Source organism: Scophthalmus maximus, chromosome 12 (assembly GCF_022379125.1).
Source record: "Scophthalmus maximus strain ysfricsl-2021 chromosome 12, ASM2237912v1, whole genome shotgun sequence".
In the NCBI taxonomy this organism is placed as follows: Eukaryota; Metazoa; Chordata; class Actinopteri; order Pleuronectiformes; family Scophthalmidae; genus Scophthalmus; species Scophthalmus maximus.
Genome location: NC_061526.1, coordinates 7,391,625 through 7,404,824, shown reverse-complemented (window position 1 = coordinate 7,404,824; position 13,200 = coordinate 7,391,625). Strand labels below are relative to the sequence as shown.

The 13,200-nt window shown below is 45.8% G+C and overlaps 1 protein-coding gene across 3 annotated transcripts in view; it reads left to right on the top strand.

Moving 5' to 3' along the window:
- si:dkey-172j4.3 (diacylglycerol kinase delta) overlaps positions 1–13,200 on the top strand; it is a 42,353-nt gene that overhangs the window by 19,838 nt on the left and 9,315 nt on the right. For 2 of the 3 annotated variants that reach the window (XM_035605516.2, XM_035605543.2), the window contains exons 4-25: positions 1,843–1,953; positions 2,041–2,121; positions 2,296–2,400; positions 2,783–2,915; positions 3,941–4,047; positions 4,135–4,260; positions 4,735–4,837; positions 5,233–5,392; positions 5,476–5,584; positions 6,538–6,677; positions 7,430–7,511; positions 8,082–8,173; positions 9,537–9,636; positions 10,203–10,268; positions 10,410–10,602; positions 10,689–10,787; positions 10,888–10,972; positions 11,052–11,159; positions 11,381–11,477; positions 11,585–11,692; positions 11,807–11,920; positions 12,093–12,227. In XM_035605516.2, coding sequence (XP_035461409.2) covers positions 1,843–1,953; positions 2,041–2,121; positions 2,296–2,400; positions 2,783–2,915; positions 3,941–4,047; positions 4,135–4,260; positions 4,735–4,837; positions 5,233–5,392; positions 5,476–5,584; positions 6,538–6,677; positions 7,430–7,511; positions 8,082–8,173; positions 9,537–9,636; positions 10,203–10,268; positions 10,410–10,602; positions 10,689–10,787; positions 10,888–10,972; positions 11,052–11,159; positions 11,381–11,477; positions 11,585–11,692; positions 11,807–11,920; positions 12,093–12,227 — 2,454 coding nt within the window. Of the gene's footprint in view, positions 1–22; positions 449–1,842; positions 1,954–2,040; positions 2,122–2,295; positions 2,401–2,782; positions 2,916–3,940; positions 4,048–4,134; positions 4,261–4,734; positions 4,838–5,232; positions 5,393–5,475; positions 5,585–6,537; positions 6,678–7,429; positions 7,512–8,081; positions 8,174–9,536; positions 9,637–10,202; positions 10,269–10,409; positions 10,603–10,688; positions 10,788–10,887; positions 10,973–11,051; positions 11,160–11,380; positions 11,478–11,584; positions 11,693–11,806; positions 11,921–12,092; positions 12,228–13,200 lie in introns of those variants that run through there. The other variant, XM_035605534.2, reaches the window with a different exon arrangement.

Sequence of the window (13,200 nt, the reverse complement as noted above, 5' to 3'; positions counted from 1 at the left end):
AGAGGCAGGAAGTAGGATTGTATTGTTTGAGGAGCTGCTGGAGTGGAAGGAATGTTCCATCTGAGGTCAGGAAGTGAGAACGGGGCATCGAGAGCCGGGGGGAAAGTTCATGTAGACCGAGCGGACAAGGACTTTTTTTGGAAGTAGTAGAAGAAGAAGAAGAACGAGATGGAAAGAAACCGATCCAGATAGGGGAAGCAGGGGAATAAAATACAGATTCCGTGACATTTGGGAAAGGGGGCACTACAGGAAGTGAGGTCATCGGCGTGTGCTGTCAATGCTGGGCTTGTGTCGGGGAAGCGGCTGCTGCATGGCGCCGCTGTGGTTCCGCTGCGAGGGAGGAGGGGAGGGGGACGACCTCCGGCTGAGCCACGACGACCATCTGGACTCCAGACACACAACGGAGTGTCACAACAGGAAGTGTAGAGGGAGGCGGCAGGTGGACAAGGTGTGTGTGTGTGTGTGTGTGTGTGTGTGTGTGTGTGTGTGTGTGTGTGTGTGTGTGTGTGTGTGTGTGTGTGTGTGTGTGAGAACAGGTGGAGGAGGTCTGTGTGTGTGTGTGTGTGTGTGTGTGTGTGTGTGTGTGCGCGTGTGTGAGAGAACAGGTGGAAGAGGTCTGTGTGTGTGTGTGTGTGTGTGTGTGTGTGTGCTTGTGTGTATGAACAGGTGGAAGAGGTCAGTGTGTGTGCATGTGTGTGTGAACAGGTGGAAGAGGTCAGTGTGTGTGTGTGTGTGTGCGTGTGTGTGAGAACAGGTGGAAGAGGTCAGTGTGTGTGTGTGTGCGTGTGTGTGTGTGAACAGGTGGAAGAGGTCAGTGTGTGAACAAAGAGGTTTTGTGCTGAATCCACATTTTATAAGATGTTTCTTGTTTATGTTGTTTATTCTGGTTTTCATGGTTTTACAGATTGAACGAAGGTGTGTGTGTGTGTGTGTGTGTGTGTGTGTGTGTGTGTGTGTGTGTGTGTGTGTGTGTGTGTGTGTGTGTGTGTGTGTGTGTGTGTGTGTGTGTGTGTGTGTGTGTGTGTGTGTGTGTGTGTGTGTGTGTGTGTGTGGAGGGGGGTCTACCATATCCACTGCAGCAGCAGGACGCATGTCATCAAACTCAAATCTTTAAAGATAATTAACACCACAGTGTGTTTATTAATCTCTCAGTATTTTTCTGACCAAACTTCTTGTCAATTCACTCTGAACATGTAGATTAGACAAGAGGTTCAATATTAACTTTACATTTTCATAAAAAGGGCACAGTAGTTTTTCTAAAACTTACATTTTTTTAAACAAACCAAATATTTTTGGCAACAATTTTCTAGTTCTGGGTTGACAACAGATCTGGATTTTTGGGGGGGCAGATGACAATATTAGTAAAACATTTCAACAGTGAAATATTGGCAAATACGGCAACGGCCCCCGAGGAGAAGCTCAGGCGTGTCCGTGCAGGTTCTGCCGGCGGTGCCGGTTCTAGTGGAGTTGTGCAGCACGAGCTGACGGAGTGAAGAATCTCTGGACCGCGACGACGTACGCCACCGGCATTTCGTCTCGGAGGCTTCGCGCAGGATCGGTCGTGTTGTGTATAGTAGCTAATAATCTGGGACACGTTTCAATGTGCCGAGCCGGTGAGAGTTGCTGCGCCTGCTCGAGCGGGTCCGTTGCTCTTCAGGTGTAGAAGACGTCCTGTGTGTGTGTACCTGATGACCCCTGGCATCCCACCACCTCAGGCTGATTACCCACCGTGACGCGACCCAAACTGGGCCCTCGTGTTTGTGTGTGAAGAATGTCCGTCGCTGATCTGAATCCTCTGACGTCTCCTCCTCTCCGTCGTCCTTCATGACTCTGTCACAACAGAAAAGCGTGAAGGAGGGAATCCTGCTGAAGCAGACCAGCTCCTTCCAGAGATGGAAGAGGAGATACTTCAAACTGCGAGGGAGGACGCTGTACTACGCCAAAGACTGCAAGGTATGGAACCCCGTGTCAGCCAGCTGCCGTCAAACGGTTTTGACGAGCGCGGAACGAAGAAGCTGATGTTTGATTCTCCCCCGTCAGTCTCTGATCTTTGACGAGGTCGACCTGTCGGACGCCAGCGTGGCCGAGACGAGCACCAAGAACATCAACAACAGCTTCACGGTGAATCACAAATGTCTCGGATGTGGATTGAAGTATTTTGAAGACTTACATTCTAAACAAAACCTCTTTTTTAATCAATTTTTCATACAATGAAACAACCTCAATACCAAACCATTACTGGACCGAGAATTTTCAATCTCTCTCTCTCTCTCGGTTTCCTTTTCTTCCCCTCAGCTCATCACTCCGTTCCGTAAACTGATGCTGTGTGCCGAGAGCAGGAAGGAGATGGAGGACTGGATCGGAGCGCTCAGATCCGTCCAGAAATGGGAAACGTACGAGGTGAGTTCCTCGTCTCGTCCGTCGAGTTTCCTTTTATTTTCCAGCAGAGACGAATTCTCGCTCCTGTTTTATAATAGCTCTGATTTATTTTGCCTCTGTTGCCTCTTCCATCTTTTACTCTCCCTCTTCTCTCCCCCCTCCACCTCTTCACTCCGTCATGAAACCAGATCCTGTGTGAACAGGCTGACGTCTGGACGCTTGCTGAGCTTTGTCCTTCTCTCGTGTTTTAGACCTTCAGGTCATAGCGCTGCGTTCACGTTATTCTCTCCTGAGGAGACACAGAGTTTAATATGTGCTGATCCATGTTTCCCCCTCGGCCAGATGAAGGTGGAGTTCTCTCACCTCCTCCTCCTCATCATCCGTGTTCTCTCTCCTACCTCAGGCCTCCCAGTTCAACATGGAGCATTTCTCCGGGATGCACAACTGGTACGCCTGCTCGCACGCCAGGCCGACCTTCTGCAACGTCTGCAGGGAGGCTCTGCCAGGCGTCACCTCCCACGGCCTGTCCTGTGAAGGTACACACTCAGTCACACACACACACACACACACACACACACACACACAGATTTCAAGACACAGGCCTTGGATGATGCAACCAAAACTACTGTGCATGTTTGAGGACAGATCCCAATATTTTTGCTTCACAGAACAAAAATGTCAATTTGACAGTTTTCTTACAAGAATTATTCTTCCTTTTTTCTTCTTCTTTTTTAAAATCTTGGCTTGACTCACAGTTCACTATAGAATTGCAGTGAAATGACAAACTATCACGGCCACTTAAAGGGGGAAAATGTCGTCAGAATTAAGACAATAGAAAAGTCATATCACAAGATTAAAGTGGTTTATATTACGAGGAAAAAGAGTAAATATCATTTATTAAAGTTATATTGTAAATTCAGAATTAAGAACGTAGAAGAGTCATATCACAAGAATGCCGTCATAATTTCGGGAGAGAAAAGTCATAATGTTACAAGAATAACTCGGAATTAATTGATACAGAATAAAGTTGTAATTTTACAAAGGAAAGAGTCTAAATTTTAGCAGCATCGGCGTCACAGGATCATAAATATCAGGACTTTGAAAAGATCCTGCAAGAATCTGAGTCTATTCCGAAGAAAGAACAATATTTCTAGATGTATCAGAACTTTTTTTACTCATTAAATTTGGACTCTCTTCTTGTAATATTACGACTTCAGTCTGCAAACCTCAGAATTTTTGTCTTCTTCTTCACCATGGCCCTAAGACTCGACCGTGAAATGAAGAAGTAGGTTTATTGCTCCTCGTAACAGATGAAAGATCATTGACTCACTTCAGCTGTAAAAGATTGAGCTCATGTTTCAGAGCCTCAGCAAAAATCTTCACCTAGAGATGATGTTTAATATTTTCTTATGAGTTAAACTTCTTGGTTTTGTCAAATCCTTTTGATTCCCAAAGGAACTGGAGCAAACTTGAAATATACAGAGAAACTCGTCGGTTGCATCATTTCGTCCTTTGATTCTAAATACATATCCTGAAAACGTGTTTATCTGTCGTCCCTCAGTTTGTAAGTTCAAGGCTCATAAACGTTGTGCGGTCCGCTCCACCAACAACTGCAAGTGGACCACGCTGGCCTCCGTAGGAAATGACATCATGGAGGATGAGGAGGGGGTGAGTGACGACGCGTTGAACTGTAATTCATCCAGCGAGAGAAACGTCATCAACTTTCAGTGATCCATATTCGACTGTACTTCCCAGGTGCCCATGCCTCACCAGTGGCTGGAGGGAAACCTGCCGGTCAGCGCCAAGTGTGTGGTGTGTGATAAGAACTGTGGCAGCGTGCGGCGGCTGCAGGACTGGCGCTGCCTCTGGTGCAAAGACATCGTGAGTGGGGATAAAAAAAAACGGGAACGGCATATTTCAACACGACGCCGGCAGAAAAAAAACATTTTCCATCCGTTTACTTTTTGAGATTTTATTTGATTGTTTTGAGCAGCAGATACAGTCCACATTTGTTTTTACACATCTTTCTTATACTGCTGTCCCAAACACAGACGCACATAACCAATCAAAACAACAGGAATTTTTGGGAGCAATTTTTCTTTGACATTCACGTTCGACAACCGTCACGAGCAGTGACATGATCTGCACTGAAACACAGAGAAAATCCTGCGAAATCGTCCTTTAGATTCCGTAACGTTGATACTGTTCTGAAATGAAAACATGTAATCGGAACACACACTAACAAACAGAAAACACAAACACACACACACACGAATCAGAGTGATATTTGTAAAGGGCACAGGACTGACATTGGGCTGCAGAGGGATGTAATGACCTTTCTGTGTGTGTGTGCAGGTCCACAACAGCTGTAAAGAACAAATGGGGAAGGTTTGTCCCTTGGGTCAATATCGAGTGTCCATCATTCCTCCCACTGCACTTAACAGCATCGACTCAGATGGTGAGACGCCTCTCACACACACAGTATTACATGTGCAGCAGGTTCAAAGTTCACATGTTCCGAACCTTTGAACCCCAGTGGTTGTAAATCCAGTGGGTTAGACGCAGCGACAGGAACACGGGGAGTTACAGTTACAGGAGAATCGCAGCCTAGCAAAGTTTTTTCGCTATAATAATAAGGATAATAAAAGTAATTTAAAACAACTTTTTGAATGAGCATTCTACGTTTTATCATGTGCGGTCAAACCATTTTAGCAGAAAATGGAAAAACAAATAAGAATTTGTTAGGGTTAAGATCAGGACAATCTGATCAGATGAATACAACATATTCAGGATCTGTCACGTGCAGCTTTCTCAACAGGAATCTGATCTGAACATGTTCCCTGTCTCTATCAGGCTTCTGGAAGGCCACGTCGGCGTCCTGCTCCAGTCCGCTGCTCGTCCTCGTCAACTCCAAGAGCGGCGACAACCAGGGCGTCAAGTTCCTCCGCAAGTTCAGGCAGCTGCTGAACCCGGCGCAGGTCTTCGACCTGATGAACGGAGGACCGGAGCTCGGGTACTGCAGCCAAAACACTTTTTTTTTGTGGAGAAATAATCTAACAGGTTATTGATGTTTTTGCTCTGCTCGCTCGCTCTCAGCCTTCGCCTTTTCCAAAAGTTCGTGACGTTCCGTATCCTGGTGTGCGGAGGAGACGGCAGCGTGGGCTGGGTGCTCTCCGAGCTCGACAAGCTCAACCTCCACAAACAGGTGAGAGGACGAGGAGGAGGTGGGGGTGATGATGTAATACAGTGATGGGCGGGAAAATAAATGATATTTTCTCCCGAGGTCACCTGGGATTGGTGGCTTTCTGTCCCTGAGAAATCTGACAAATTATTAAACATCAGGCGAATAATGTTCGTCCACATCCGGAACCGTTTCCATTAGTTCCTGAACTGATGAGTTCATGACGCTTAATCAGTCTTGATTAATGATTTAATGAGGACAAGGTCGTATCAAATCAGATTGGTCACGTGTCAGACGAGTGCGATGATTCTGTATAGAGTCTAATATTCCAAATTTTTCCCAACAATCCTCCTCAGATATTTGTCTGTTTGATAGTCTGAGATTTGATCTATTTTGTCCATGAGGATTAAACTTTGGGAACAGACTTTATTTATGGATCCAAGCGTGATGCTGAAGTGATTAAATGTCGCAGAGCGCCGCTTCCTCTGGACATGTTTTCATCCTGAATATTTCTCTTAATTTGGAAAATGAGATTAATTGCTTTGTTCTATTATGTTTTTGCTTCTTCGATTTTTATGGAAGCAATTCTCTGTCACCAGACTTTGACACTGGATTTCTACGACTGAATTTTTCAGCATTGAAATTATGTAATGTGATTTTATTTTGTCTCTGAGGCAACTCTTCAGATTTTCGACAAATGATTATTGCTTTTGTTTTTGAAAATATAATAAAATTGAAATTGTATAAATTGGAGCTGCTCAAATTCCAAAGGCCAAATCCAGATGCAACAAAAAAATAAAATAATAATAATTCAGTGCTTCAAATGTGAAGGATTAAATTATGAGACAAAAAATTCACAGCCTTTGCTTCCATAGAGTTTGTTTGTCAGCAGGTTTATGAAACTTGGTTCTAGAAAGAACCCATTAAATGTGGGGTCTGTCTCTGCCTCTCCAGTGACGTCTGCTCTGTCTCCGCAGTGTCAGCTGGGAGTTCTGCCCCTGGGCACGGGGAACGACCTGGCCCGGGTGCTGGGCTGGGGAGGCCTCTGCGACGACGATGCTCAGCTGCTGCAGATCCTGGAGAAGCTGGAGAGAGCCACCACCAAGATGCTGGACCGGTAAGACCGGTGGGGGGAGGCAGCCCGGGCGGATCGGGCGGGGAGGGCGGGGAGGGGGGGATTTCTTCCCGACCATGTTCAAACATCCATGTTTGCTTTCTTTAAAGAATTCCGGTTTCTGTCCCGTTCTGCAGGAAAGGGATTTTTTTTTTCTTTCTAGTTCTGAATTCCTTCAAGGCAGCAAACATTGGTCCAACCACAGAAAACACCGCAGGCTGTTTAGTACTTTAACGCCAGAGAGATGAGCAGCGACGGGACGAACGTGGAGCAGCGTCGGCTCCATTTTCTACCGATTAATTTTGATTTCACAGATCGTCTCATATTTCAGATTAAACATGATTTCTCATATCCACTGTTGTTTGACAAAGTGAAAAGTCACTCTTACTCTCAAGCCTCTCCAACTGTTCACCGTTTCTCTCTCTTAGCGTCCGTCCCCCACTTACTGCGTTAACATCACACTGGTAATCGTCGACTCCTACGTCGTCCTGTGTTTCATGTTATGCCAAAATTTGATTACAGATAATTTAAGGAAACATTTTAAACGGTCCGTCAAGCCCGTCTCTTCCCCGATCTCAATCTGTTGCTTACGTGTGTGTGTGTGTGCGTGTGTGTGTGTGTGCGTGCGTGCGTGTGTGTGTGTGTGTGTGTGTGTGTGTGCGTGTGTGTGTGTGTGCGTGCGTGTGTGTGTGTGTGTGTGTGTGTGTGTGTGCGTGCGTGCGTCTGCGTGTGCGTGTTCGCTCGTTCGTTCTCAGGTGGAGCGTGATGACCTACGAGTTGCCTGCCTTCAGTAAACACGCGCCGCTGGTGAAGGACGACGACGACGCTCCCCTGCAGGTGACCGTCACTCTGCGTCACTTTCTGACAGATGGTTTCCCACAAAAGAAATGAAAAATAACAAACAGATGTCACTCAGGTTCCACGATAATTATTTTGCTGGAAAACGTCCGCTGAGAACCAATTGAGCCTCTGGCAGCAGGAAGCCGGAGCGATCAGCCGCCAGCCACAGGGAGCGGCTGCGTCGTTCCACTTTAAATCTGAGCTCAACTTCCAAAAACGACATGGTCGTTAAATGATTTTAAAAAATCCTCGTTGCCGTGTTTCGGTGAAATTTCCAGACATTTGTCCGGTTTAAAACCTGACACACAAACAGACCAACTGATACCAACATCGCTTCTGGTTTCCAGGTGTTAATGCTAAATGTTCCACCATCAGATTTAATCTGCTCGGGGTGAAATTAGTTTCAAATCTCTTTATTAAACTAAGGCATCACATCTCATCAGAGGTTGTGGTTTATTTCAGGTGACACAACCACAAAAAAGGACACAAACCTTCCGTCTCCGTCTTTTCACCCGAACATTCCCAGGAATGAATTAATGTCCTCCGTCTCCTCCTCCTCTACCTCAGGTCCACATCACGCAGTACGCCGACTCGGTGGCCTCCCACCTCGCCAAGATCCTGGACTCGGACAAGCACAGCGACGTCATCTCCTCTGCCAAGTACGTGTCACACGCGTGTTTATAAGAAGAAGAAAAAAAACTGGAGCGGGAGGAGGGAAAGAAAAGTGGATTGAAGGTCAGGGCTTTTGGGAATAAACACAAATGATCCCGCGGCCAGACGCAAACTTTCTTTGCGTTCGGTGTGAACGCGAAGAAAAGGAGGAAAATAAAGACGAGAGAATGAAGGTTGGGAAGGAAACAAGAGAAAAGAGATTATGAGAGAGAGAACAAGATAAAGTGAGTGTCTGGTTAATGAGTATTGATTTTTTTCTTTTTCCTTCGGTCTCATCCCTAAGGAGACGCACGCAAAGACACACACACACACACACACACACACACACACACACACACACACACACACACAGATGAATCAGCATTAGGGATCGTCCTCGGTACATTAGAACATTAGTTTCCTTCCGCGGGGAAAAGACCTGGAGGCCGTTACAGATCTGCTCCACTGCTGTTCAACATTTAAAACTCCACCGCGATTGAAAGACACAAAGTCTCAAGAGTGTTTTGGGAAGCACTCGAATAGAAATATTCAAATTTGAATCTGTCGATTGCTACCAACATCACTGTCAAACATTTCTTGACGTCTTTTTTAATCAATCAATATGAGTTCATTCGCTAATATGCTCCTTGTCCTGTCACCGCGAGTTCCTCGCTCAGCGTCTTCAAAGTTTAGAGAGGATGATTGATGCAGAGGTTTATTATGAGAATATGACATGTTTATTTCTATTCCTCAGTTCTATATATTTGTGTTTTCTTCTTATTTACTTATTCATTATTTCTAATAAATTTTATGGTTAAACTGTTCTTCATCAGGGTTTGATTACGACGTCTTATGAATTTTAGAAATAAAGTTGAGGAAACATCTCTTTAGAGTTCCTTTCGAATTTACCAAGGTTTGCGAACAACTCAAAATGACGGAAATGAAGTCGAACCTTTCAAAAAGAAAACCTTCCACCTGCAGCTGAAAGAGAATCGTCTGCGATTCATTTCACTTCAGCTGCCTTCTGTTGTTGCTCGATATCCAACCGTGTTTCACGCCATCGCACCAGACCGAGCTCACCACCAGGCTCCTCCTCCTCACTGTCAAACATCTGCAATTTCCAGTTATGTCATTTGGAAAAACCAAAATGGCCTAAACACATGAGGCCTGTGTTTAATCGGCAATCATCACTTTGCAGGATCCAGTATCTGCTGAAGGACAGCGAGAGTTTGTAGAAGTGTCTCCGCAGCGACAGAGTGAATAGTGAGAGTGTGGAGGCAGTGGAGTGTAGCAGGAGTCAGTGAGAGAGTGTGTGTGTTAATCTCAGTGAATCATCTGATGAGGACCTCACTCTCTCTCTCGCTCCGCCAGGTTTCTGTGTGGGACGGTGAACGATTTCGTGGCGGAGGTGGGGAAGGCGTACGAGCGAGCCACGGAGAACAAGGAGGAGGCCGACGCCATGGCAAAGAAGGTAAATGGCTTTTTGTGTGTAGCCGTGCAACGTGGTTGTGTAACAGTAACGCGTGGGCGTGTGTGTGAGTGTGTGTGCACATAACACAGTGATACAGAAATAGTTGAAGGTTCAGTGTCACCGTTCCCCCTCGTATAATTATTCCGAGCCTGTGGCGCTCCGAGTTTTCATTCTGTTCTGAGTTTGCTTGACTCGCCGCCTCATGGCAGGGCGGAACACGAGCGCTCACGGAGGACGAGTTTTATAACATCATCTGAAAACTGGGTTGAAGTCTTTAGTCCTCCGGCTGAAACGCTGCCAAAACCCTCAACTCTTTGAGGCGAGGAAAACTTTCTATGATCAATGAATGAAACGGAAACTAAATTCTTGCACAAATTGTCGCCATAAAAAGTCCAGCTGCATCATGTAATATTCCCTGGATGGACAGACAAGTAATTTGATTACTTGCGATACTGAGGAATACCTAAACTGATGTTTTCTGTTTCCCCCAATTGACCATCGTCTCGTATAATGTTTGAAACGAGCGGCGGATCAACACGAACAATAAATGTATGTCTTTTCCTCAGTGTGCGCTGCTGAACGACAAGCTCGACTCTCTCGTCAAGGCCTTAAGTGAAGAAGCAGAAGCTCAGGTACAGTAACGATCATAATCAATATGGAAAAGATAAATAGGGAAGTCGGGTAACACAGAAACAGGAATAAACCAGAGCATCTTTTATAGATATTGTTTTATTTCTACATACTGTATATTTCCCGTCTGTGTTGTGGTGCAGGTGGTGCCAGCAGGTTCCGTTCCCAGCCAGGAGAGTGGCGGCGATGGCGATGGCGATGGCGGCTCGAGTCCCGGCGAAAGTGGCGGAGACTCGGGTTCGGAGGGCAAGACGTACCGGTCCAAGGAGCAGCTGATGCTCCGGGCCAACAGCCTGAAGAAAGCCCTGCGGCAGATCATCGAGCAGGCGGAGAAAGGTACGAGGACCAGGGCCCCGGTTCTGTTCTGTTGTTTTTAATGAAGCAGTTTGACAGTGTGACGTGATCGCTGGTCGTCGTTTCAGTGGTGGAAGAGCAGAACCAGCACACGCAGGTCCAGAGGATGTCGTCCTCGTCCTCCATCAAGAGGGAAAACAGCGAGGAGCTGAAGGACGCTGAGCCACGTACGTCCCCCACTTAAAAAGAATAACTAATCTGACTTTTATAATAAAACATTTGTTACATGAGAACAATTACATTTTTACACATCATGCCTCCTTCCAGGTGTGGGAAACCTGAGTCCCACCTCCCCCATCGTCCTGGAGAAACCAGAGAGCCTCAACACCGTCACCTTCATCGAGGACTCTGTGTAAGTCTGTTTGTCTGTGGATCTTATCGTTATCATTGATCATTGATTATTGATCAATCCACATGCTGTGCGTCCGCAGACAATGTTCGGAGAAGTGTGTGATGAACAACTATTTCGGCATCGGCCTGGACGCCAAGATTTCCCTGGAGTTCAACAACAAGAGAGACGAGCATCCGAAAAAATGCAGGTGTGTGGAGACATTTTTCTATTCCAAATATATCCTTAATTATCTGTTATTCTTCTGTGTAAAGTAACTTTATCGATGATGCTTCCACCACAAACGCGTCCGTCTTCTGTCAACAAATGCAGAGACTCTGCTTTGCCTCGTTTGTTTGTATCGTTCTCTGATCCATGAAAAGTTTAGACCACGAAAAAACGGCGTTGACCGGTTTCCTCCCCCCACTGCAGCAGCCGCACCAAGAACATGATGTGGTACGGAGTTCTGGGAACCAAAGAGCTGGTCCAGAAGACGTACAAGAACCTGGAGCAGAGGGTCCAGCTGGAGGTCAGAACGTCGATCATCTCTCAAAGAATATGAGGACACACGAAGCAATTTGCCCTCAGCTGTTTTTCCTCTGACGTCCCGAATTGTTTGTTTTTCCTCTCTCTCAGTGCGACGGCGTTCCCATGCCTCTGCCGAGCCTGCAGGGCCTGGCCGTGCTCAACATCCCCAGCTATGCCGGCGGCATCAACTTCTGGGGCGGCACCAAGGAGGATAATGTGAGAGCAGATATAGAAACACACGTGTTCGACTCAAACGTTCACATTCGAGTCGACCCCAATATCAGTAACTCGGCCGACCGTCTTTGTCTCCCGTCTCCTCCGTGCTTTCAGAACTTCGGGGCTCCGTCGTTCGACGACAAGAAGCTGGAGGTGGTGGCGGTGTTCGGCAGCATGCAGATGGCCATGTCCAGAGTCATCAACCTGCAGCACCACCGCATTGCACAGGTAACACACACACCTTTATGATCCCAGTTGGTTTCCACGACTCGAGTTTTATTAAAAGCATCTCAAGCTCTTCTGTCTCTCGTATATTTTTTTTATCATTCAGAAAGAGACGCTGACTTTGTTAGATGTTCCTCTGACGAGTGCTGTTTTTTTCTGCTCTGTTGCGTCTCAGTGCCGTCAGGTAAAGATCACCATCCTGGGGGAGGAGGGGGTTCCTGTGCAGGTGGACGGAGAGGCCTGGATCCAGCCGCCCGGCATCGTCCAGATTGTCCACAAAAACCGGGCACAGATGCTCACCAGAGACCGGGTAACATTCAACAAGAAAAATCACGTTTTACACACTTTTCTTTTTGCTATATACTCAATAAAAAACTACACAGTTGGATTTATTTTACAGTATGAATACGTTTCTCATTCTGCTTGTGCATATACACTTTTTCCTTGAAATACTTCTCCTTTCATAAATTTTGCAGCTGACATCCTCTCTCGCCTGCAGCTCTCTGCACATGTTGTTGACTCCTTCTGCTTGCTGTTTGTTCACTTCACACCGCTCAGACCTTTGAGAGCTCTCCTTTGGACACTTTGTTTCCATGGTTTCCCTTCCTCAAGTGAGAGCAGAGATGCTCTCCGGTGTTTATTCTCCATTTAAAAAGGAAAATTTCTTTTTTATTCACTGAGCTGGTGACAGTTTCAGGTGAGCTGCTGTTAAACTAAATTCATACGTGGGTGTAATGAAACATTTTTTGTTTCTTTCTTTCCCTCAGTTACCTGAGATTTACAGATAAAAGAGTTTATTCTCTTGTATCTCGGTCCAGATTTCTTTATCGCTACCTTGAGTATTTGTTCTATGTCTGCACAAACACGCAACACTTGAGGAACCATCTTGAATCAGCTCAAGTTCCAACTGAAAATGATTTTTATTTTATTTTTTCTTGTAAGATCAACAATGTTTTTGTTTCAGGACGTTTTCACATCTTCTCTTGCCGGAACTTCTGACTTTTCAGTTCGGATCAAACAGCACCATGGTTCGGTTCGTTAGCAGTGTGAAAACAATTTATTGGATAGTTCAGACTTTGGGACCAATTTCAGGAATTTGAGACGCATTAAAACAATAGAACACGACTCAAAGAAGAAATTACTTTTGAGGGGGGGCGCAAAATATTTAATTTAATTCTTTATAATCTTTTGAACAACGATAACATTCTGTTGATGCATTTGAACATTAGTTTCTTATTGGATTGTCCACTTGCATATGATAAAGTCTCAGGGACTTTTTGAAA